The sequence below is a fragment of the Python bivittatus genome, unplaced genomic scaffold (genome assembly GCF_059951505.1).
Source record: "Python bivittatus isolate LINGU-HERP-01145 unplaced genomic scaffold, Pbiv_v1 ctg000020_np1212, whole genome shotgun sequence".
In the NCBI taxonomy this organism is placed as follows: Eukaryota; Metazoa; Chordata; class Lepidosauria; order Squamata; family Pythonidae; genus Python; species Python bivittatus.
The window spans coordinates 93622825-93648119 of NW_028277030.1; the positions used below are offsets into that span (position 1 = coordinate 93622825).

At 38.8% G+C, this 25295-nt stretch overlaps 1 protein-coding gene across 1 annotated transcript in view; it reads right to left on the reverse strand.

Moving 5' to 3' along the window:
* Positions 1 to 3670: 3670 nt before the first annotated feature.
* The window catches only part of SMYD3 (SET and MYND domain containing 3), a 347612-nt gene continuing 325987 nt past the window's right edge, over positions 3671 to 25295 (reverse strand). Inside the window, exons 11-12 of the mRNA XM_007422260.4 lie at positions 8023 to 8131; positions 3671 to 4160 (exon numbers count right to left, since the gene is read on the reverse strand). Coding sequence (XP_007422322.2) covers positions 4059 to 4160; positions 8023 to 8131 — 211 coding nt within the window. The 3' untranslated portion in view covers positions 3671 to 4058. The remainder of the gene's footprint in view (positions 4161 to 8022; positions 8132 to 25295) is intronic.

The following is a 25295-nucleotide window of genomic DNA, read 5'->3' on the forward strand; positions in this document are numbered from 1 at the left end:
GATTCTGACACCAAAACAAGCAGCCACTCAGTAACCCAACCCCCCAACCCCCCCTTCCCCCCCCCAGATCTCTATAAATACCCACAAAAGGGTCACATCACCCTGGGCACAGAGAGAACTGCTCCTGTCTGTGCTCCTGCACTCTGAAGATGCCAGTCACAGGTGCTGGCGAAATGTTAGGAAACAAAACTTCCAGAACACGGCCACACAGCCCGGAAGACCCACACCAGCCATCGTATGCCGGCCATGAAAGCCTTCGACAATACAACAGTCACTGAGTTAACGAATCTGGTCTTCTATATGAGCAAAGATCTACTGTGGACATGACCAGGAAGCACTGAATGGGCAAAGAAGGCAAGAGAATAACATCATATGACCAAGTCAGAAAATATTTTTAGGTGATGCTATTGCTGAAAAGCAATATCAGAGCCTTACCGCCACTCTCCAATCTTCCAACAAATCAATTATTTTGACTTTTGACTCCCTCGGTTCCCACCGTTATCAGCCTGACATGAATGTGAAAGAAGCTGTCAGATGAAATACAACAAAAATGGTGTGTCTGTAAAGCTTCTGTGTGATCAGGAAAAAAGTTATCATGTTAAGTATAAGCAGATCTTTCAGCTAGTTTAAAATGGTGACGTATATCATTTGTACAAAGGATCTAGAAACCTGTTCCAGGTGTGGGCAGACATATGATTCTGTGAAGTCTGAGCAAGACATGATTTCACAACCTTCTGGTCTTATATTCAAATGATAGTTGTGTCATCAGTTTTTTATGTTAAATAGTATTTTATTTGTGTGTGTGTGTGTGTGTGTGTGTGTGTGTCCTTTCTCTATTTTTGCTTACTATGCATTGCCCAGCAATCTCATGATTAAGGTGGTACCCAAATCCTGTAACACAAGCAAGCAAACAGGTCTCACGTCAGATAGTTACGCAGAATGGCAGGCATCCTTCCTAGATCCACCTAAAATCCACTCCCCCAGAATCGAAGAATGCAATTTGAAAGCTCATGTCCCCCTGGAGGGTAGATGGGTAGGGACACGCATAAGTTTCAGTCATTACAAAAGTACAGGATGTTACCTCAATCAGTGCCAAACCACGATGGAGGCAGAATTGGAGTCTGCTGGACCCTCCTTTGCTCCTTGGGTGCTGTGCTGGGCATAACTGTAGTGTATGTATGTATACTTGCATGCAGGCTTGTATATACAGTATGTAGGAATAGAATCCAGCCAAATTCTCAATGGTGTCATTTGAAAAATTAAGTATGTCCCTAAATAAATTCCCTAAAAAGCCACTGGAACTTCAAATACATTAATTGTGGTTGGCCTGAGGGTGCATATCAACTGAGAGGGAGTTCTGTGTATAAATAGCTTTTTTCCACATATAAAATTCATGTAAAGGATCATGAGCTGATCCTTTCTTCTTTTTAATGTTTTTAAATAGACTAACTGCAACTTACTTAGACTGGAGAAAATCTTCAGATATTTTGCACCCTATCTGGATCTTGACTTAAGCAGAAGCCCTTTGTGTCTCCTTGAATTGATTCACCCTCATTTGTTTAACTCTCACTGAACTATGAAACCCCATTTTTTGTTTTCCCTGCACCCACCACCAGTAATGGGTGAAAAGTATAAATCACATCTACTCCACAGCTCTGAAGCACTTACCCTCCAGAAATTAATCTGTCCAACAAATAACTCTCAAATAAAAATAAATGCCCTTTCCATTTACTGCTCCTGCTGAGAGAAACACAAAAAACATAATCAATGGAAAGTAATACAAAAGGCGTGAGGCTTGGATGACCTCCATACGAGAAATAAGCTGACAGCCTACGAAGGCCAGTCCCGCAGTTCAGTCCATGTTACTTAGTCAGAACCAATGGGAGAGGAGGGTGTCTCATTTACTTTGCTCCATTTTAGACATCGTAAGAGGAGAGCCGTATTAAATGAGGAGTCTGATAGCATCTTTTCAAACTAATAACCCCCCACCTCAATTTAAATCCTGTATCACTCCATGCATCTGGCGAGCAGCAGTTCGCAAAAGCTTATGCCTTTTAATCGAATTGGTTAGTCTGAAAAGGTGCTACTAGACACCGCCTGATTTTTATGTTTTGTGGATTAACAGCTGTCTTCAAGGAAACTTCTGAACTGCTTGAGGGATCCCAGCGTTTCACAAATGCAAGGCAATGTCCCATTATAGATCTGCCCCCTTCTCCTGATGCCAATCTCTGGAGGTTCAGAGAATAAGGAAGATGACCTTGACGGAGGTATGCAGGAACCGTTACCTAGGCAAAGGGGCTGAAGCATTTTTTAAGTCCAGAATGAGATAACATTTGGGAACCACTCAGGCAGATGCCTTCTTGGCATTTGTGAACTGTGGTTCTAAATTATGCCCAGAGTGCTAATTTCCTCCGAAATGTGTTTTCATTGTATTATAATAAATGGTTTCAAGTTATTGATGTGAATGGACATGACATTTAAGAATTAAAAATTAAGGGCAGTGGCCCCAAAAATCTCTCTCTGTGACAAGTTCTAACCCTTCCAAGAGTTGATTGTTGGGAACTTTGGAACAGTGTGATATGGAGTGAGACTCTTGACCCATCTTGCCTAGCAACATCAACGCTGACAATCTCTCCAGGGTTTCTGGCAAGACTTTTTCCTGATCCTCTTGGAAATGCCAGGAATTGAACCTAGGAACTCCCGCATGCAAAGCATGTCTTTGACTAATGAGCTACAGCTTTCCTTTCAGAGGACAGAAACTTAAATGATCTTTTAGTCTGGCAGGTTTGAAGTGTGCATTTTACAGTGAGAAAATGGAGGGGAGGAGGAAGGGGGGGAGGAAGAAAGTACATAGCAATGTTCTTGTTGAAAGCAAGCAGTGTCCTGCTTTCAGAACATGCATTTATACTGCAGTTTCCAGGATGAGTTGCAGATTCTTGGGAATCTAAGATTGTTTCTAGTCATGTACAGTGTCAAGTTTAGTCACAGGATTATTCAATCCAAGGAACTCTATTATAAGTATCTCTGCTTTCCTGGAGATTTGCTTCAGGTCAGATCTAGACAGAACATTGCTCAGAATGGGAATTATGTAGGTAATTTCTTGTATCTGGTAAGAACTGGCCTAGTTTTCCCAAAATAAACAAATTTAAAAATGGCTTTATTGGGCAATAATGCAAAACTGAGCACTTAGTATTAGAATGACAAATTAACTGCACAATTATAGGTATATTTACTCAGAAGTAAGAACTTCCCCATTTAATGGAATGCCTTCAGTAGGAAACATACCAAGAACTGTAGTTTTTGCAGGCTGATTGACCTTATTCTGAGAACTTTTGTATCAACTGGAGGCAAAACTTTGCTGCAGTATTACTAGATAGGAACAACACAGATGATTCAGTAATAAATTTATTCTGCTGATCTGTCTTTCTACTTTCCTTTCTGATGCTTATACATCACTCAGGGCAGAATCACTCCGAACAGCTAACAAATGACACTGTTAGAAGTTTGCATCTCAATTGTATCTGGAGTTTCCATGTTTAATAATCTAATAATAAGCATGCTATGCAAAAAATAATTGCATACCTGGAAATGACAACACCTCCAAGAGGAGGTGGCAATTTAGGGTAGGACGAAAGGACACTGAGGAAACTGAATTCAAGTACTTGCAATGTTAAAAGGTATTTGAATGTACGAGTTTTAATTTATACCCATCTAATAATGCACTTACATGAATTAGTATTTTCTATGTTTTCAATTATAAACAAATTGTAACTTGGAATTTTCCTGACGTCTTTTCAACCCACTGCTCAGCAGGAAGCAGCTTCTGCTGGAATTACTAACTGTTAAGAAATATCACTTGGAGAATTAGCAGAAGTAATAATGCAGAGATTACACAATAAAACAACTAGACCATTTTTCCTAGCAGTACTCAGATCAATGGAAATCCACTCAATACATATGGCAATTTTACTGCCATATGTCTAGTCAAGGAAGATATTTATTTTCTTCAGGGTCTTCTCTCTGTTCTCCTTCGGCTAAGTTGTGTCTTGCAGGTCACCTTATTTGAATGGCATGCCAGCCTCACAGTCTTCTTTAAGCATCATCAAGTCCTGCATGAGGCTATGCTCTGTCCCGTGAGTCACTTTCATAATATCATGAGCCTGAAATACAGAATACAGGAAAAAAGCATTCCGTTATCCTTGATGGTATGCCTCTGAATGTCTCTATCTGGAATCTTCTATTTTAAAAAAAACGATTTGCAACTTTGTTAGATCACAAGTCACTTCAGCTTGCCTCTTCATATATCCCATCACGACGCAACCTCTTTTCTGCCATTATATCCACACTGCTATGGAATTTGCTTGCTTGGCCTCTATACATTTTAATATGCCATGTGGTTTGGGATGAGTGTTTAGGTTAAACAGAAAACATATGCGCACCTTTCAGTGGGATTCGGCCTAGTAGTATAACAGGAGCATTACAGAACTGGCCCTGGCTTTGTTTTCCTCCATGATCTGCAAAAGGTTCAGTTACTGTTGAGCTCTGTAGAACCAAGGGGGCCGAATAAGGAAAGAGGTTGACCGTGAAACGCTACCGTGAGCAAACAAATAGGATACTCAGCATGGTATCATAAACCACACTGCTTCTCTCCCCAAGAATATAAAACTCATTAGGTAATTGATATGGAAGTGCTTCTAACAGCAAGTAAAAGCCCAGCACATTCATTTATGTCTAATTTGCATTCGGCTTGGACAGGATACCTAACATCAGAGACACATGTAGTGGTATGCAAATACGCCTCGGTGCAGCTCGGTCAGGATGAAAGGAGGAAGCAAACTCCATCATGCTAATGGGCTACAAAGCAAAGGCCAGGATATTGAGGAAATTGTTTCGGTTTCTCCTTTATCCCTCAGATTAACATGACGGCTTCTTAGAGATGCAAAGGAGGGACGAACGCCTGGAATGCCACACTCATTTTATTTTCATCACACATGCAGTACATAATGCACAGGGCAAGCTGGAAAGAACCAGGTCAGATGGAATCATTTAGAAAGAGCTGCCTATCCTTCTGGAGCAGAAATGTTTGGGGTTAGGGCCCTTTGTATTTTTCTGATCAGGGAACTAATATACTGTAGATGGAATATACATGCTTTGAGGTAAGAGCTTAATGCTTCAGTGGAGGACTTACTGCATTCTTATAGATCTGCAGTCATTTATAATAACCTTGGCATGTTGTGTGATATGAAATTCTTGGAGACTAGACTTGTTCCTGATTTCCTCACTTTCTCTGTACACTTTGCAGAGGGTTTTTCTTAGGGTTTTACAAGGTGGAGTATCAAAACATGAAATCTCTCCCTTGTCTATTTCGGATCACCGAAATAATCTTTTGAAGTTCCTGGGGATGAAATGGGGGGAGGTCTTCCTCTTCCTCCTTTCTCCTGGCACTGGCATGCAGGGGAATACAAGTGCTAAGGCAGGCTGAAACAGCAGGAGAAAAGAAGCAGAACATGTTTAGAATTGCTGAGATAATTACTTTTGTAATAAATATATGGCATTCATTTTAGCTAGTTGTTTTTTAAAATGTTTATTGCTTATACAGAACTTTGTTGTCATCTGTGATTATGAGATATCTGGGCTGTCTCAAAGAGGGCTGAAATGATGGACAGAAATATTTCACTAGAAATAAACCAATACTCCACGATGCGCTTCCTAGGATCTTTTGCACAGTGCTTCTAAAAGCTTTTGTCAAGCCCAACACATGGGTTTGGGAGCATTCTAGGATACAACTTTAATTAATTAACATTAATTCCCCCCTTTTTCCTAGAGATTTTAGACATGCAGGAACAATAACAACAATAATAAAAATTACAATTAAAATACCTTTAATTGTAGGAATCTTTGGAGGGTACAGTTCAGTGATAGGGCTTATGAAGATAAAACCAAGGTAAGAAAATAGTTCAATCTCCAGAAGGTATGCTAGGAATCTATTTGTCTAATTATAGTCAAAACTAGATTGCAACATTGACATGGATGGATATCTTCCAGGGATGCAGTGAAATGGAGATCACTCATCAGTAATACCATGTCAGACCTAGGAATTCAACAATTCTACCAAATGAAGCTACTAAATGTCAAAATCAATTTAATCTGAAAGAAATAACGGTTATGAAATAACATGAAATTAACCAAAAACTTTTTAATTACAGCAGTTTATCACAGATATTAGCACCTCAAAATCAGCTTTCAAGATTATTATTATTGTTATTACTACTACTACTATCCTGAGTCAATTCACCGAAGTATGAAAGCATCTTCACTGAAGATTATGGACTGTAATACTGGTCCAGTGCAGATTGGCAGACAGATTTTTTGGACTTTCCAGTCTAAGGCTGAGAAAGAGTGAGTAGCCCAAAGTCACCCAACTGGCTTCTATGCCCAAGGGAGGATTAGAACTTGGGTCTTCGCATTACTAGTCTAGCATCTTAACCACTACACTACACTGGCTCTTACTTCAAATAAAGAAGTGTATTTCATGTGTACATGTGTGTGTATGTGTGTGCATGTACACACACATAAATACATACATGAGATGTATGACTTTATGCAGGTAATACATAAATGATTATTTGTAATGGATAGAAATGGCATGCAATACACACAGAGATGCATGCACAAACACCATGCCTAAGGATGATTTGAAGGTACATCCTACAAGTATCTTAGTGAACCTGAGCGTGTCAAGCTAGAGCCTGGCATGAGACCACCTGGAACGCATCATCTTAAGCTCAGTGAGAGAAAGGACAGAAGCATAACAAATAAACGAAGATCACAAGATCGGATAACAACTGGAGTTCAGTCTCAGATATAGCGTTACACTAGTTTAGTTGAATTTGAGAAACTTTGTTTTAAATCCTTAAACAAGAAACTGAAACTAAAACATGTAAAACTTTACAAAGAATCAGTTGGTGAATTACATAAGGCAGCTGTCACAATGCTATGTAACTCCAGCAAGTATCTTTTATATATACAGTGACATTTCCAGCAGGTCCTGTGCAGTTTATAAATCTATCACAAATTCATAAGAAACTCCAAATAAGGAGCAGCCAGCTGAAACAGGTTCAAGTCTGCATGCAATGAACTTACAGATCTAGGACACCATTCATGTGCAACAAACATGTATTTATGCTACATAACTAAAGTCTTTTTTTCCCCTCCCCAAATGTGTTTTAAAGCTAATGGTTTTACCTATGGTAACTTATTATTCCACAGGAAGTTATTTTATTTAAGAGCTTTTACAGAATTTAATGTTAGGCATTTACCAATTACAATAAAGCTGAATAGATTGTTAACAAAATAAATACTCACCATTGGAAAACATGTACTGTATTAGTTACTAGTGTATTTCCTTTTCATAATGATCAGCAGGTTATGCAATTAAATGTATTGCTATTCTGAACTGGCTTAGAAATGATTCATAACATGGAAAGACATCCTCTGATCAGATCTTTTAACAATGCACATTCTTCATAGTGGTCATCGCTGACTTAAATGCGCCCACGACATATTTGGATTCTCCTCTTAATTTTTTCATCAGCAACCCGGCACAAATATTTCAGGTGCATTTCAGAATTCTTACTAGTTTATGATCAAAGGAAGCATTTCCACTACTACTTACCTTGCCTTCCCCTTCAGTGGGATACAGGACATGATCAGTATTTAAAAAGGAGAAGCAGATTAAGGTACTGAAATAATCTCTCATTCATCCAATTTAATAGCTATTTGCCATTCAAGGTTTGGGGTGATTAATGATTCCCCCCCCCCCGATACTGAACAGTAATTACCAACCACTGCTATTAAAGTAAGTCTCCTCTGGAAACCGTAAGCAGCTCGCTTTGTAGCCTTTGCCTATGGGGCTGGTGTAGATTCAAAAAAGTGGGAGAGCAGGGAGGTCGTGGAAATGCAGCCGAGGAGAAACAATTAGGAAGCAAGGGAAGGGAATGTAGCACAGTGAGCAATACTGACCTGTTTCAGGGTTTCAAGAGCCTGGGAGAACATGTTCTGGCTGTACTGCAACTTGCCCACTCTCATCATCTGGATAGCCCTCAAAGGATGGAAGCCGGAATAATAAAACCTGAAAGAAGGGCAGGAGGAAAATCACATCCCCTGCGTCAGTTCTCACCTTTGCCATTTCTGCATCAGTGGAGAGCTACTGTATTAGAGTGGGACTACAAAGCCACTGTGAATTTTAATGAGGTATTAGAGGAAAATTAGCCACTGTCGAGGAGTGTGAAATACTGAGGAGTATTAACAAAGTATTATTTTCAGTCTGTGTAGAACAGCTCTTACATGATCCTGTTAGGAAGTGACAAGGGTAGGATTAATTCCCACACCTCCCTGAGACAGTACAATAGCCAACAAAGAAGTCTGCGGTCTTACTAACATGGGGGCAAAGCCATTTTCACTAGGGATTTTTCAGTGTAGAATCTGAGCCTTCATTTTCCCAGAAGCTGCCCAAGCTCTGATTCTTTGAGTTATTGGGGATTTACATTTCTCAACATCTGACCCATAAAATTGCATATGTAATGGCTGAGGGGAAATTCGTTTGCCCTATCTAAGCCAGACTTTCCTAGTCTGGCATCTTCCAGACATGATTGCTGGGAATTATGGCAATGGCAGGCTGAGAGGTGGGATGCGCCAGGAAAGATGCTTTCAGTCAGGGAGGGGAATAATGTTTGTGGTTAAAATAAATCAATAATTGGACTTCCCAGCTGAAAAATGTAGCGAATCTGGCTGCAATGGGATGGTATCTGTGGGATGGGTGGGACTGAAATGTTTAGCCAATTTGGGATGGGGGTGGGGGTGGGGTGGAGATTAAGGGGAACAACCCTTCATCATTATGGTGACGGCACTGATTTTGCCCTTTAAAAGCAGAACATGCACACAGAGAAACACACACAAGAAATCATTAATCACAGGCTTGCCCATCCCTAGTGGAAACCATCAGCAAACCCAAGCAAATTGATCGAGGAAAGCTGTTGTAGCAGAAAGGATGGATGTGGGCTAGAAAGTCTCTCTTCTTTCCTCAGGTGTGAATTCAGAACTGGCTTCCAGCAAGCAACCAGTTTTTAGCCTTCTATATGTAGTATGAATACAATAAAAACAGTGGTGCTGTTCGGATTCCTGAACACTGTTGGAAACATGATGACTACACCTACAAATAGCAGTAATCATGTCCAATGTGCCTTTTTATCTATTATTTTCTGGCAGAAACAGATGTTTTTAGGCAGATGAAATTCTGAACAAGCAAGCAAAGCAAAGCACAGTTTGCCAACTTTTTCACAGGTGAGAAGTGTGCATACAAATAATTCAAAATCAGACCTGGTGCCACCGTTCCCAAAATGGTCTTCTCTTTGTTTAGAGTCTGCCAGACCCCCATTCAAAAATCCTGTCCCCATAAAGGCCGCTATCCCCATGCCTCAGAGAAACGAGGATGGCTGCCAACCCGGGCTACTGAGCATAAAGCCACTTGCACTAACAGCAACTGGTGTCAGGAACGTAAAGAAAAGAAGGAAGTTGACTTCCTGGGCTCTTTTGCCAACAGTGCCAACTGGCCTTTTGGCAGGCTGCCTGGCCATTAGCTCCAGCGGGAAATTGATCAGGCAGAGTCCTCCCACAACAGTCCTACAGAGAACTGTTCAAAAATTGCATCCAAGATACTTAAGAGCCTGTAAAGATTTAGGATTAAGGTAAACGATACAGAGGAAGTAGTAACTAATTAAGCAATGTCAGGCAGATAACCAGACCCAGTCCTAGGCATAATCTAAAGACAGGAAATTTAAGAGGTGAAGGTAAAGGAAGCAAGCATGCAGTGGAGAGTACCGAGAACATAAATATTTACAAAGCTGTTTTATTGGACTGATTTATGTACCTGTCCCATGCATGAGCTTAGTGGCTTCCCATTAGCTTTAAAGCTGACACCTAAAATAGCTGCTTGGTATCATTTTCTGTAACAACGCTTATAAAATCATCTGAATACCCTTTGCACGAGGCGTATGCTGACAACCTCCTTGCATTCTCTGGGATGAGAGGGAATGTCCAGACAGATGGGTCCCACTGAACTTCAAAAAGAAGATAGTATGGGAACACTTCAATTTTGTTAATGACATACTTAAGTTCAGCTTCAAAAATCTTAAGGGTATCTCAGAAGGGTAAAAAGAGACCAGCATCTATAGTTAAAGGATTAAGCTTTCAGATAGACCGATCAGGGTTTCCAGCCAAGTTGGGGTACCTTGATAGAATGGAGAAATAAAGTGCTACTACTAGTTTAATTGGCTCTCACAGCTCAAGCGAGAGTACACAGTGACCTTGAGTGGCTGAGGGCAACATGAGTGAAGATGATTCTCATCCCAGTTCAGGTTTGACCCCATAAAGTCACAGGCAACAAGCACTATCATGAAACTTGATGAGTCTCATGTCAGCAGTTAAGAATATATTGCAGTTAAGAATATACTGAATTCAAGGCACAGCAGAAAAAGAGTTCACTGCAAAGCATGTACAACAATGAGGGATGGCACCCTGTTTTCAATTCTGCAATATCCTCTCCTTGAGGCAAACTGCACCAAGTCTCTGGAGGGGAAGCACTTATACATGCAGCTGTATGTGCAGCTGTTACCATACTAGCAAGAATGAACCATATGCATATACTGTTGTATGCATGACATTTTTTTTTGTATAGAGGTATGGCTGTACATGTGGATATCTGGGGGTGGGTGACATCATGGAGCATGGCTCCTGTACTCTTTTTCTGTAGAGATGAGTCTTTTTTCAAAACCCCTCAGTAATTAGGCTACCATCATACATTCAAAATTTGTATTAGGGCAATATTTTTATTATGCCAAATTAAAGATTATAAACTAGTGTGCAAACAGCTTCTTCAACAGTTTTCATCAGACTAGGACAGAAAAAGGTCACTTCACTTATTACTTCATCATCCTATTCATCCAGATAGTGCTGATATCCAAAGTGACAACTTCAGCAAATACTTGCATTTCATTCAGTCTTTTGCTATGGTGTTCTGGATGGGGCCAAGATCTTTTTGTAGTCCATCTCTCCATCTTGTAGGAGGTTTTCTGAGCCAGCATGTCTAATTGTAGGGGCACCACCGTATCAATTTTTATGTCCAAGTATTGTCAGGTAAATGTACAATGTGCTCTGCCCATTTATATTTCCATTTTACTATCATTTTTATGACATCTTTAAAGTTAGTCCATTGCTGAATTTCCTCATTTCTGATTCATCTTTGAGTGTGATCTTTAGCATTCATCGTTCTATTGCATGCAGTGTGAATGAAAGTTTTTCTGCATCTGATTCTTGTAGTTTCCACCCTTCGTGGTTGAGGAGAGGAAAAATGGTGTTGATGTTGAAGCCATGCATTTAGTCACAAGCTTAACTTGAGGTGGAATAGTTTTCAGCACTATTGAGAGTAACCCACTCTCAAGTTTAATTTTATAGTCTCTCTAGGCCTGGCCTGTACCAAGGCTTCAAGGCATCTGGTATTTTCATAGCATTCGGAAAGCAAAATCTGGCAAACTAAGCAATCCTGTTAATATTCTGTCCTGGAGGTCTGTAGGGGGTTTGGATGGAGGGGTTTGGATGGAGAACAACAGGCTTCAGCTCAATCCTAGCAAGATTGAGTAGGTTTGGGGGTCTTCTGGTTTCAGGGACTTACCACTTCTTGTTCTGGAGGGTCCTCCTGGACTTATGACTCCTGCTTGAAGAGCAGGTGGCAGCCATGGCCAGGAGGGCCATTGTGCAACTTTGTGTTGTGTGCCAGTTGCGCCTGTTCCTGGACCAGGAGGCTCTGCTCTCAGTCACTCATGTCCTGGTCACCTCTCAAATGGATTACTGTAATGCGCTCTACATGGGGCTGCCCTTGAAGAGCATGACCTATAAAGCCCTACATGGCATGGGACTGGGTTATTTGAGGGACCGCCTCTCTCTGGTTACATCTTCCTGTCCCATTAGGTCCAGCAGGAGAGGCATGAATGTGAAGAATGGATTGTACTCTGCCACTGAATATGTTTGTGTTTTTAATATTGTTTTTAGTAACGGTTTTTAGTAAGATTTTGTGTTTGTTGGTTTTATTTGTATTTTATTTATTGTGCTTGATGTTGTTTTTAACTGTTGTAAGCCACCCAGAGTCACATATGTGTGATGGGAGGCTATATAAATTGAACAAACAAACAAATGCAATAGGAACTTCTGTCTCCTATATGCTTTTTTTTTTTTTGGCATGATTTACTAAATGTGACCTGAAATGGCTGGAAGGAGTCTGTTTCCCATGGAGAAATAGCTCCCTCCATATAGATTTAGGCTCTGACCCTGGTGCTCGTGATTGTGACACTATTCAAGAATGTCAGGGACCTTGGGAATTTTTTTCACAGTATGGTTTCTTACTGGGGAGGCCTCCTGCATGGCAGTACAAGTTACATTTTTGTCTGAATATTCCTGAAAGTTGCTGTGCTCCACTTCTCTGCAGTGCTGCCTTTCGCTAACATAAGGAACGCACACTGCTTTCCAAGCTAAGAGATTGATATCCTTCTATATCCTATCCTGACAATAGACTAACATATCCACATGGTGATGATGATGATTTTGAAGAAATTGGGTTACATATTTGCTTTCACAATTCTTTGTAACAGCTGAATAGACTAGTGGGTTCCTTTCTCCTGAAATACCCAAATATTTATTGAGCATTGCATATTTTCATGTTATACAAAATACAAAAAGGAGAGTGCTGGTAGTTTCTAAATCTGTAATACCTATTTCTAAAACTCCCATATCTCAGAAAACTCCTGTTGGGACCTTTCTTTTCGTCCCCTTTCCAAGCTAAGTAATTAAGAGTTTTTCCATCCTCTCATGAATTCGGATTAATCGCTTAGAATAGAGGAAGCGAAATGATGATTGCTTCCAATTTCTCACAATTTAAACCAGGTTAATTGATGTGTGCCATTTCCAGTATATCCATTTGCAAAATAACATTTGTGCCTTCACCTTTAGAATGATGGAATTTCAAACACAGCACCTTGTAAGTCTCAAAATCATAGCCTATTACAGAAAGAAGTTTAGTCAGGGTGACAGTTTAATATACGTATCTCAGTAAAATAAAGAAAACACAAAAGAAACAAGTTTTTTCCCCCTCTTCCACTACAGTCAGTGATACTGGAGTTTGAGAAGAATGGCGAGTGGATGGAATATAATAGTGCCGTAATCTGTTTAGTCAAAGACAGGGAAATACTGCTGCAGTTAATGAGATTATTCGTGGAAAATGATGTGGCAATTTTGCTTCTATTGTCAGCTCACATTCCACCGACAATTGCATTCTTTCTTTGCTTCATGCATCAGCTGGTGGAGTCTTTCTGCAAATTCTGCTTCAAACAGAAAACCCCTCGACTCACAAGCAAAACATCTGAGCTAACAATGTATTGGAATATCTTCAGTTTTTTAAGAAAGACATCAAGTTGTTTGGAACAAAGTCATTAAAAGGTAAGATGCACACAGGCCCAGTGCTTAAATTACACATTAGCCATGAGGGTTCTGGCTTCTTATGTTTCACCATAATCCCCTTAGTTACTGTTTAAGACTACAGTCAGCCAGCAACAGAAGTATCAGCCCTTCAAGGTAGGTCATGTCAAGAAACAGACTCTAGAACGACTAGTGGAATTCTACTTTATTGTTGCAGGGTATGGCTTCTCGAGGAAGAAATGGCAGACTGAAGCCAATAACTGCAGCAGAATGAAGAGCTGACAAGTAGACTGGCTTTTCGATAATTCCTCTCTGGACAAGGAGAGGACTTGAGATCACCCACAAATGCTCTAGATAGCTGCTCCTTGTGATCTCTGGCGGATTTAGAGCTCTGTGAGATGAGGGAATAGCCATCTTGCTCAAACTGCGGTTGGTGCCTTTGAAAGGACACTAAGTTTGCATACTTCCTTTTCTAATCGCTTTCAGAAATTGCTTGTTAACTGCTTTTCAGCTAGTAGAAACCTTTGGATCAACAAGTTTGACAGCACCAGGTGAGTTTCCTTCAATTCTTAGCAACATAAAGTTTTAACTACAAGTTTAAGAACTTAATTTTTTTTTTTGGAATAAACAGCAAAAGGGTGATAATTTTAATTTTTAAAAAGTTACAAATGGACAAAGGTCCAGATAAATTTGAAATAAGATTTTGGAATTAATTATAAAGAATCCTTCCAGTGGGAAAATGCTTTTGTTTTGAATTAAAAAAAAAACATAAGATAAGATTTTTAAAAAATTGGATACTAGAGGGAACTAGAGGGAACTAAAGATTACAATTAAAGGAGAAGAACGCATAAGCTCCACTTACAATTACAGAATGAAGCAAAATATTCTAACATTGGACAAACTGAAGGATATTTTTGAACAGTGGACTCAGAAGTTAATTTTAATAGTGTCAACAGAGACATCTGCCTCTATGACTTTCTAAAAGATGTTATGGAAGAGAAACAAGTTCTACTTGACAAGATCAAGACTGAGTTATACTTTATGTTGCGGAGTGTAATAATTAAATCTTGAAACCTGACAGTTTCTCTCCCCATTCTTATATCAAAGAGAATCAAGACAGGGCAGTCTTGAGTTTCTTTCTCGCCCCCTTCTCTCTTTCAGGGCTAAGTTTGTTTGTTTATATTTCAAATTTGTCACCACCCATCTCACTGCAGAGATGTAACCACTTGTTATGTAACCACTCTTGCATTCCTTCTTCAAGGTGATCACCATATGCTTCTACAGGGAGGTTCATTAAAAGCTTCCTACTTCCCCTCCCCCTGCTGAAGTCCTCTCCTCCCATTCTGGATCAGACAATCCCAGTTCAGTCATCTCCTGTGTGTAGTGGGAACCAACATAAAACCAGTCTGCTTGATGGATAGTTTTCCAGCTATGTAGTTTTACAGATTCATGTCCAGTTTACAAATAGAATATCTGGATATAAATTTGCCAATCTCTTTGGAAGAGGACTTATTTACTTTCGAGAATGTAAGGGGCTATGAGCTTTTTCTTTTTACACTAAAAATCCCACCCCCTGGAATGACCACAGAAGGTTGCCATGGTCACTCCTGCCAAGGGATGCAAAGGAGAAAATTCTCTGCAGAAAGCCTGGGAAAGCTAACATTCCAGCCATCTTGCACATTTTCAAAAGCAAATTCATTTTCTTCCCCCCAGGGAACCAGTGAAACCTATATGGACTTCATCCCTGCTGATGATTCCATCCTTGGCATGGAATTCTACTGGGAGTGAACAATCCACTGCCAAGATCTGTGGCAATTCTTCTATATCACGAAAGGGGACTGTATTTTCTTTATCTCTCATTTACAGGTATGTTGAATAAAGTGAGATGGATTGTATATCTGCATTCCCTTTTCTGTTTTCTTTTGTCATACATGGATCTCAGGAATCAAGCCAACCCATGTCATTTTTGAATCAAGTGTTCATAATTTCAGAGATGTATATGCCATTGGAAGTTCTGCTGTATCAATACTTAAGTTTTTAAGATGGTATAGAGCAATAGCTGTTATATGGTCAGTGTTGCAACAAATTATGTAAAACTCCAGTTACTGGTGTGTTTGTGTGTGTATGCATGTAACCATGTACAAAGCATGATAATTGTGGAACCAGATTTGTCCTAGAAAGGTTGGCATATTATTATTGTTGGTTGTGCAGTCAGGCAGATATTTAGATTGGACTGGCATTTTTATTCACCTATCAAGTCCTTCCCAAGGACCTTGGATAGGCAGATGTTGTTGTGTGATGGTGTTAAAGGTATCATCAAAGGATGTAAGCTGTTCCAAGTAAAGATGCCTTTTGCAATTGACTGAGGGTGATTTTGTCAAAGCTGATGGTCTTCAAGTGGTACTCCAGATGTTTTGGGACTGTACCTAAGGCACCTATAACTATTGGTACTATCTTTGCTTTCTTTTGCCGTAGTCATTCGACTTCTATTTGCAGGTCTTTATATCTTGTGATTTCCTTCAGTTCTTTCTCTTCTATTCTGCTGTCTCCAGGTATTGCAATGTCTGCTATCCAGACTTTTTTGTCTTTCTTATCAACAATTGTTAAGTCTGGGGTGTTGTGTAGCAGGTTGTTGTCTGTTTGAATTCTAAAGTCCCAGAGCACTTCAGCTTCTTCATTTTCTATTACTTTGTCTATTTTGTGGTCCCACCAGTTCCTGCTTGCAGGCAAATGGTATTTCTTGCAGATATTCCAATGCACCGTTGTTGCTAATTTGTCATGCTGTTGCTTGTAGCTGGTCTGTGTGATCTTCTTGCAGCAGCTGACTTGGTGGTCCACTGCCTCTTCAGCTTCTTTGCAGAGGTGGCATTTGCTGTCTGTTGCTGTCTTCTCAATTCTGGCTTTATATGTATTTGTTCTTAACACTTGGTCTTGTGCAGCCAGAATTAGCCTGTCTCTTTCTTCAGTTTCCAACTCTTAGCCATTGCCAGCTTTGCTTGGTAGTTTTTTTGTATACTTTGCCTTGCCATGTCTCTTTTCTATACTTTATTTGGTCGTTCTTGTAGCCCAGTTTGGTCTCTTTAGTATTCAGTAAGCCTTCATGGTGTACTAGCTTCAGTGCATCTTCTTCACTGTCCTTCAGATATTCTTCCAATGCCCTTTTCTTTTCCTCAGTTGTCTGGTGTACTTGTGACATTCCACACCCACCTATGCTCCTTGATAAGTAGAGTCTGTCAACCTCACTGTGTGGATGAAGGATTCATTGTCATTATTTTTCTAGTCTTCCTATCCAGGGCTTTTAGTTCAGCTTGATTTCAGTCCACTATTCCAGTTGTATATCTAATGACTGGAATTGCCCAGGTGTTAATCGCCTTGATGGTATTTCCACCACTGAGCTTGGACTTTAAGATCTTCTTCACTCTTCTGATGTATTCACTACTAACCTTCTTCTTGACTTCAGTGGCCTTGATATTGTCAGCCTGAAGCATCCCCAGATATTTTTAGAGATCTTCTGCATCCAGACTCTTGATTCCTTCAGTTTTCACTATTTTTCCCTTGTTGATGGTCAGGGTGGCACATTTGTCCAGTCCAGACTCCATTGCAATATCTTGACTGTATATTTGGACATTTCAGTAGAATTTGAGGCAGTTCTGACATAATCACTCATATTACAGCAAATATTATAAATAACAGGATAATAACATTATTTTGGTGTCTTTCAAGGGTGGCAGAACATTTTATAACACTAGATTTAAATAAATGATCTCTGTAGTGGATCATGCCAATTTAAAATAGACACAAGTCCAGGATAGGAAATAGATTAAAATAAGATAAAAGAAACAAATTGGAAATAAAAGTAATAAAAACTTTAGCAACAATGTAACAATAACCTTGGTATTCATTTTCTTCTCTCACAGCTAATCAATGATGTTTGTTACTATAAGGGGCTCATATTCAACTCTGTTACATGCCTCCAAAGTGCAATTGTTACACTAACAGGAACAGGGAAGGCAAAATTTTCAAAGGGTGCATAATCTTGGAACAAAATTCCTATCTTTCCCTAATTTTTTCCCCAATGAGTGACACATTTAAATATACACAGTGACAAATATTGAATGCTTAGGGAACATCAAGGGATTGTCTGGCCTTAAAGACTACTCAGAGAGACAGAAAATTGAGAGAATTGTCTGGGATCAATCTGATTTAAATTACAGTTACTGAAGCTTGGGGAAATTTTCTTAAATTCTGAACAGTAAAAAGGAACTGTAGAAATTACATATTCTTCTCATAGTTTCCAAAACAGAGGTTCAGATGTTTTAAATAGTGAACTGGATTCCAGCAACAACATAAATGCAATTCTAGCCAAAATATTATTGTACTGTTCTTAACTCTGGAATTCATTTTATCTCATAAGGATACTGGTATCATATTTAGTGTAATTTTTCATGATAAGGCCAAAGGATTATTTTTTAATAGTATTATTTCTTACTTGATTATTATTACTATTTATTCATTTAAAGTTTCATTAAACAATTAAATAATGTTATAAACACTAAAAATTACCTTTTTTTGAACTAGCCATTATTGTAGGGTCAACTTGTAATTATTTTTTCCCCTGCTGATCATAATCTACATGTCTAAATTCTTTTTAGATCTTGCACATATATACATATGTTTAATGACCATTCGAAGTTACAGTGGCATTGAAAAAAGTAACTTATGACCGGTCCTCGTACTTACAACCATTGCAGCTTCCCCACAGTCATATAATCAAAATTCAGGTGCTTGGCAACTGGCATGTATTTACGATGGTTGCAGCATCCTGGGGTCACATGAACACTATTTGCATCCTTCCCAGGGGGCTTTCAACTAGCAAACTCAAGGAGGGAAGCTGGATTTGCTTAACAACCACATGATTTGCTTAATGATCATGGTGATTCACTTAATGACTCCTGCAAAAAGGTTGTAGAATTGGGCACGACTCACTTAACGACCACATTGCTTAGCAATGTAAGTGCTGGTCCCAATTGTGGTTGTAAGTCAAGGGCTACCCGCAATTTTTTTTGCTTTCTTTTTTTATTCTGTGGCTTTCAAATGACAAATATTCTGACAGGTCTATATTTTTGCTAAGTTCTGAATTCTGCTAATAGGATAATTACTTTACTGATCATACTAAACAGAATGAAGCTACATTATTATTTTATAATGGCTTTAAAGTCAACCTTGTTGACATTAATGCCAAACTAGTTTTGTGTTACAGGATTTTATTTATTTATTTATTTAAAATAATTCTGGGAATCTGTTGAAAAGTAAAATCTATAAAATACCAACCAAGATAAGGTCTTCATTTGCCATATGAATACTAATGAAAATGACCGAAGAATAAATTTCTCCTAAGATCTCTTGATTGGCTACCAAGGTCATGTGGACTGTAACTTCCTTAACTGGAGAACTTTTGCTTTGTTTTAATGAATGCATTTCATGTTTGTAATTGAGGTTGTGGTTAATTCCAGGTTGAGGAACAGGAATATGAACTTAAGCTATGTTTTCTTTCACATTTACAGAACATCATTTATCAACTTACCACTGTGGATGGAATGATACCTTACGGCTGCTTTGTATTATTTAGGTAACTCAGCCTTCTCCAACCTGGTACATTAATCTTCTAGCTAATGTGATCATTGGTCATGCTTGATATGGATAATAAGGTCCAAGAAATCTAGTAATCATACCTAGAATCTAAGGTCTGTGGGGTGTATTAACCTTAAAGGCTTACATATTTTCCAGTTTCTTGACACAGGAGGCCCATCAGGGTACAGCTGGTAAGAGTTCTGCTTGCATCAAAAATCTGCAGTATGCATCAATGGGGGAGGCAAAATAAATAAATAAACACATATATCACCCCACACATTGACTCCTTTTTGTACAAAATCAAACAAAATGGAAAAATATTAAATTACCTCTGTTTTTCAAATCAAGTCACAAAACAGAACCAAAAGAGCAGAAGCTGCCTATGCAGACATTTTGATGTTCTGCCAACCCATAGCTATAATATAATTTGCTTGAAAGGAAAAGTCAGGAAAATTGCTTTTTGTCTATTGTGGTGTGGGTTTTGAAATAAGCTGTTCTATATTCATTATTTGATATGCTTGCAAGCTCTGCATTTTGGCTGACTTGTCATTTTGGGGTATTGTTGTGCTCTTTCCTTTGACTCTGGATGCTTAACCAGATGAGAAAGTACTATTACATTTAAATTTGGGAACAAGATGCAAACTGTACATCTTGATTCTTATCCAAAATCAACCAGTAAACATCACAGTCAAGCAACAACCAGTGAGGGATAGTGTTTGTGTGTGTCTGTGGTAACCCTAATGTGTGGTTTTCCACACTGAACTCTTATACTCTGCCCACTAGATCTGCTCTGCTGGGTTTCTGCAGGGCACATAAAGACCCTACAGGAATTCAAAAAGAAATAGAGTTGTTTTTTACATATAAGCAAAGAGTATACATTTACACAGTAATTATTGGGTACTTACATATTGTGGATTTTGATTAAATAATGTACCTAGGTAGGTGACCAATACATTTTAATCAAAATACCTAAATTTGTACGCTCTTTAATAGACATTTCATTTTTATTACTACTATTGAGCTACATGATCTCTTATGTTCCACATAATGCTCAGTTAATGGATAGGTTTAGTATCAACTAATGGACCTTCACTGAGCAGCATGGCATAAAGGTTCTAGCACTGCTGTATCCTCACCTGCATCCTCACTCTGAGCACTCTGGGTTGGAAGAGATCCAGTAGTTGTTCTGCTCCTGCAGAACCACAGAAGCATCCATTGGACCAAGTGGTTAAGATGTGAGTCAAATGCAGATATTAGAGACCTTCTAATGGACTTCTAACTCTGTGAAGCTGAAACATCCTGGAGAAAGATACCACTGTTTTCCTGAACCATTTGGCACTGTCTGCTGTATTTAAACTACAATGGCTATTTAGTTTTGGTCCAATTAAGTAAAAACAAATGGCAGTTTTTCCTACTGCAGATTGTTGATTTCTTATCATCTTTCTTCTTTCAGGTTGTCTTTCTGACTGAGTGTAAAAGTCTTTTTCATTCTCTCTCTCCCCATCTTCTCTTTTTTAAAATCCCTTTTCTTTTCTTCCTCTCTCTTCTGGCTACCATTTCACTCTTAGTTTAATTTTCTGTTTCCAGTTCATTTTTTGTCCCTGCATTGTAGCTGCCCTGCTGTTCTACTCATCACGTGCAGGTGCTTGACAAAGCGAAGCTGATAAAATGTTTAGTCTTTGCTCAGAGATATCATAAATTTAATCTTAAACTTCACACACAACATTCAAAGCAGAAAAACTGCAGGTTGAAGTACACCACACAGATTTATTTATTCTATCAGGAATAGAAATTATGTAGGAATACTTATTATAATATGCCAGATTTCTAAGGTTTAAAGGATTTCCATATAACAAATAATGAATTTTCTGGGAGGTTCTGGAAAGTGATCAGTCAGTTTAATATCAGAAATGTAACCAGAATGTTTAGTTCACAGTCTGAACTCTCCATTAATAACTGCTCTTTTCGCACAACCTTCCACTATGCAATGAATGACAGAGTAAGCTCTTTTACAACTTCTGTTCTACCTTTTAGTCATCTGAACATTTTACTGCTTGATCCTTAATCAAAGAATATTAAAAAGAAATGTAACAAACGGCTATCCCAAGCCAAAAATTGAACTGCAGCTGCTGGTGGGTGTAGGAAATCTGATTATTTTGTAAAAAGAGCTCACAGAATAATTTAGACTTTCAACAGATTTCATCGAGGCATCACAAGCAACTCAATCTCAGCATTTGTCTCAGGGGTCTCAAATGGAGCCTGTTACCTGAGGCGATTAAACAAGTATATGTAAACTAGTTTAACATGAGCAAAGATGAGAATAAGAATGAGAGGCAGACTGAAGGGTTCATATTTTGCTTTCCTTTTATCTGATCAGCACATCTACTACCTTGCCCAATAGTCACTGATTTTGTAAAATAGATACAAATAGTTCAGTGAGCCTCTGCATTAGGCTGATTCAAAAACTACTGTATGAAAATACCTCAATTATATAAAAAAAATGAACCAGCCACTAAAATTTGGCTATTTCTATGGGGAACCTCCAGGCCCTAAGACATCCAGTCTAGCTCATGAAGGCCTTGGCGGTTTCCCCTGCAAATAGTTTTCCCCTTCCCAAGGCCACCATTTCGTATCTGGGGAGCTATTACTTCATGTTGCTGGAAACCTTTTGGGGGGCTTCACTTGACTTTCATCTTGCCCTCCATTACAGGGCATCCAGGTAAGAAACCCAATTTAATGAGAGCTGCTAATTCAAGGGTTCTCACTTGGTGAAAACGCTTGTGAATGAACAAGATGGGTGTATTCTTGGTTTACAGTCTACCTAGAAAACTTTTAGAATGGGGTAAATATAATAATAATAATGATAATGATAATGATAATGATAATGATAATGATAATGATAATGATAATGATAATGATAATGATAATAATAATAATAATACCACCACCTTTAACACATCAAACAACCACATCTGCTATCCCATGTCCTTGGGAAGGACTTGATTGGTGGATAGAATGCTAAATCTAGTCTAAACATCTGGCTGACTGTGTGACCAACCATCATCATCATCATCATCATCATGACCACCTAGTTAGCTGCTGCAAGAAGGTCACACAGACTAAGTACAAACAACGGCAGGACAAAGTAGAAACAAGATGCACTGAAGCTAGTACACCATGAAGGCTTACTGAATACCAAAGAGACCAAACTGGCCTATAAGAATGACCAAATAAAGTATAGAAAAGAGACATGGCAAGGCAAAGTATACAAAAAAACTACCAAGCAAAGCTGGCAATGGCTAAGAGTTGGAAACTGAAGAAGGAGACAGAGGGGCTAATTCTGGCTGCACAAGACCACTCTTAACAAGTGTTAAGAACAAATACATATAAAGCCAGAATTGAGAAGACAGCAACAGACAGCAAATGCCACCTCTGCAAAGAAGCTGAAGAGGCAGTGGACCACCAAGTCAGCTGCTGCAAGAAGATCACACAGACCAGCTACAAGCAACAGCATGACAAATTAGCAACAACGGTGCATTGGAATATCTGCAAGAAATACCATTTGCCTGCAAGCAAGAACTGATGGGACCACAAAACAGACAAAGTAATAGAAAATGAAGAAGCTGAAGTGCTCTGGGACTTTAGAATTCAAACAGACAACAACCTGCTACACAAGACCCCAGACTTAACAATTGTTGATAAGAAAGACAAAAAAGTCTGGATAGCTGACATTGCAATACCTGGAGACAGCAGAATAGAAGAGAAAGAACTGAAGGAAATCACAAGATATAAAGACCTGCAAATAGAAGTCGAATGACTACGGCAAAAGAAAGCAAAGATAGTACCAATAGTTATAGGTGCCTTAGGTACAGTCCCAAAACATCTGGAGTACCACTTGAAGACCATCAGCTTTGACAAAATCACCCTCAGTCAATTGCAAAAGGCATCTTTATTTGGAACAGCTTACATCCTTTGATGATACCTTTAACACCATCACACAACAACATCTGCCTATCCAAGGTCCTTGGGAAGGACTCCATAGGTGGATAAAAATGCCAAGTCCAGACTAAACATCTGGCTGACTGTGTCACCAACAATAATTTATTAAATGTATATGCTACTTGAGTCCCTATTAAATTTAGAATATAATAATCACTTAATAATTTTATTTGTATACTGCTGTCACTCCCAGTGAAGCGAAAACATTACACAGAAAAAAAATAGTAAAAATAATCTACAATAATCTACTACTAAAGCAATACAGTATGATAAAAACCCAGCAAAGCTGAAGTAACACAATATAATAAAACATCAACAAAGCAGTGTTAAGCTGTACAACAATAAAACAATTATATCAGAATTACATTATGTTAACATGGGCACTAATTTTATAGCAGTCCAGTCCTAGAGTAAGTTCAGTTTGCAAATGTTTCTGTGAACCACCACGTCTTAAGCTGTTTTGCAAAACTGGACAGCATGAGATTTACCTACAGTTTCCCCAGGAGGAAGCTCCATAAATCCATTATTCATTATGTGTTTTGCATAATCAATGTTACTGAAGAAGAGAAGAGGTGCATAGCTCATGTGTTCAATAGCTGACAGCTATTTTCCATGATGTCTAGTTCACCGTGTTACGGATGAGCACCTGTGGGAATTAAACTTCTGGAATTCTGGGAACTGCAGTCCCAATCTCTCTTTGGGGTGCTAGAATGGGGAAGGCTAATTTACTCTGTTTATAAATCAAGCAAAAGTCTCCACCCAGTGGCAGAAATATTCCCAAGATTCTCCCCCTAATGACCCTTGCAGCAATATTTTCTTCTGGGTAGCATGACAGAGTTTTTCCCAGACATCAGTCACTTCTGTAGCCCTTCAGTTTAGATGAGCTTTATCCACAGGTGAAGCTGTTAATCTGAGCAGTGCAAATAACTCATGTTAAAAGAACAGGCCAGAATTACCAACTCTTACTGAAAACATCATATCCATAGTTTAGAAGCATAAAAAACCTGTCACATAAAGCCTTTTTGTGTAAGATTCTTAGATATCATTAATCAGTGTGTTTAATGAATGTTGTAGCAATAAATGCTTCCATCTTAGTGGCTCTGCTCTCAAAGAACTGTGGCTCCTAATATCTTTGAAACCAGTCATAATCTACGCTATGAAAAAATAAATTGCTGAATACCTTAAGTATGCTTTACCTTCTGTCCTACTAAAATTATAAATGGAGGAAGAATTGAAATAAAATACTAAAAAAATCTACATTCTCATAAACTATTGCTATTTAGGTGGGATATTAACAGTGACTACTGAATGTTCAAATTCTGCCGCAATATAGGAATGAGCATTAAACTCATTCATTGCATCTGGTTTTGCTGCATTCATATTTTGAAAGTTTAGTGGCCCTGCTTTTTAACTGACTTTGTCTCATTACTTTGTTTAAATTGAGTTTGAAAATACACAGGTTTTTGGGAACAGTTTTTGTAAAAAAAGAAAAAGAAAAAGAAAAAGAAAAAAATTGTGGAGATATGTTTTCTATATCAATATATGTCTTTCCTAATCACATGCCAAGGTTACTGTCAACAACGGAAATTCCAGCACTTCTGGCTGCCATTGTTAAGTGAATCACCACAGGTTGTTAAGCAAGGACATCATATAGTCACCATTTGCAACTTCCTGCTGGCTTCCCCATTGACTTTGCTTGTAGGAAGCTGGCAAAGAAGGTCGCAAATGGCAATCATGTGACTGTGGGACACTGCAATGTCATAATTGAGAGCTGGGCGCTGAACACCCGGATCATGATCACATGACTGTGGGGACACTGAGACCGATGTAAGTACGAGGACTGGTTGTAACTACCACTCATTCAGCACCATTGTAAGTTCGAAGAGTTGCTGAATGAGTGGCCATTAAATGAGGACCATCTCTAATCCAACATGTGATATGCCTGCATGAAAAAGGAGTTAACATCTTTGCTTCAATAAGCAACTTCTAACTGAAACTAAGGCTTCCTGATGATGGTGAGAAGTCTCACATGTTGTTGTACAGAATTTTAGCATGCAGGTAGTCCTCGCTTAATTGTTTGAAGTTATGTCAGTGCTGAACAAATGTTACTTACACCCGGAGCTTGAAGTTATGGTTATTGC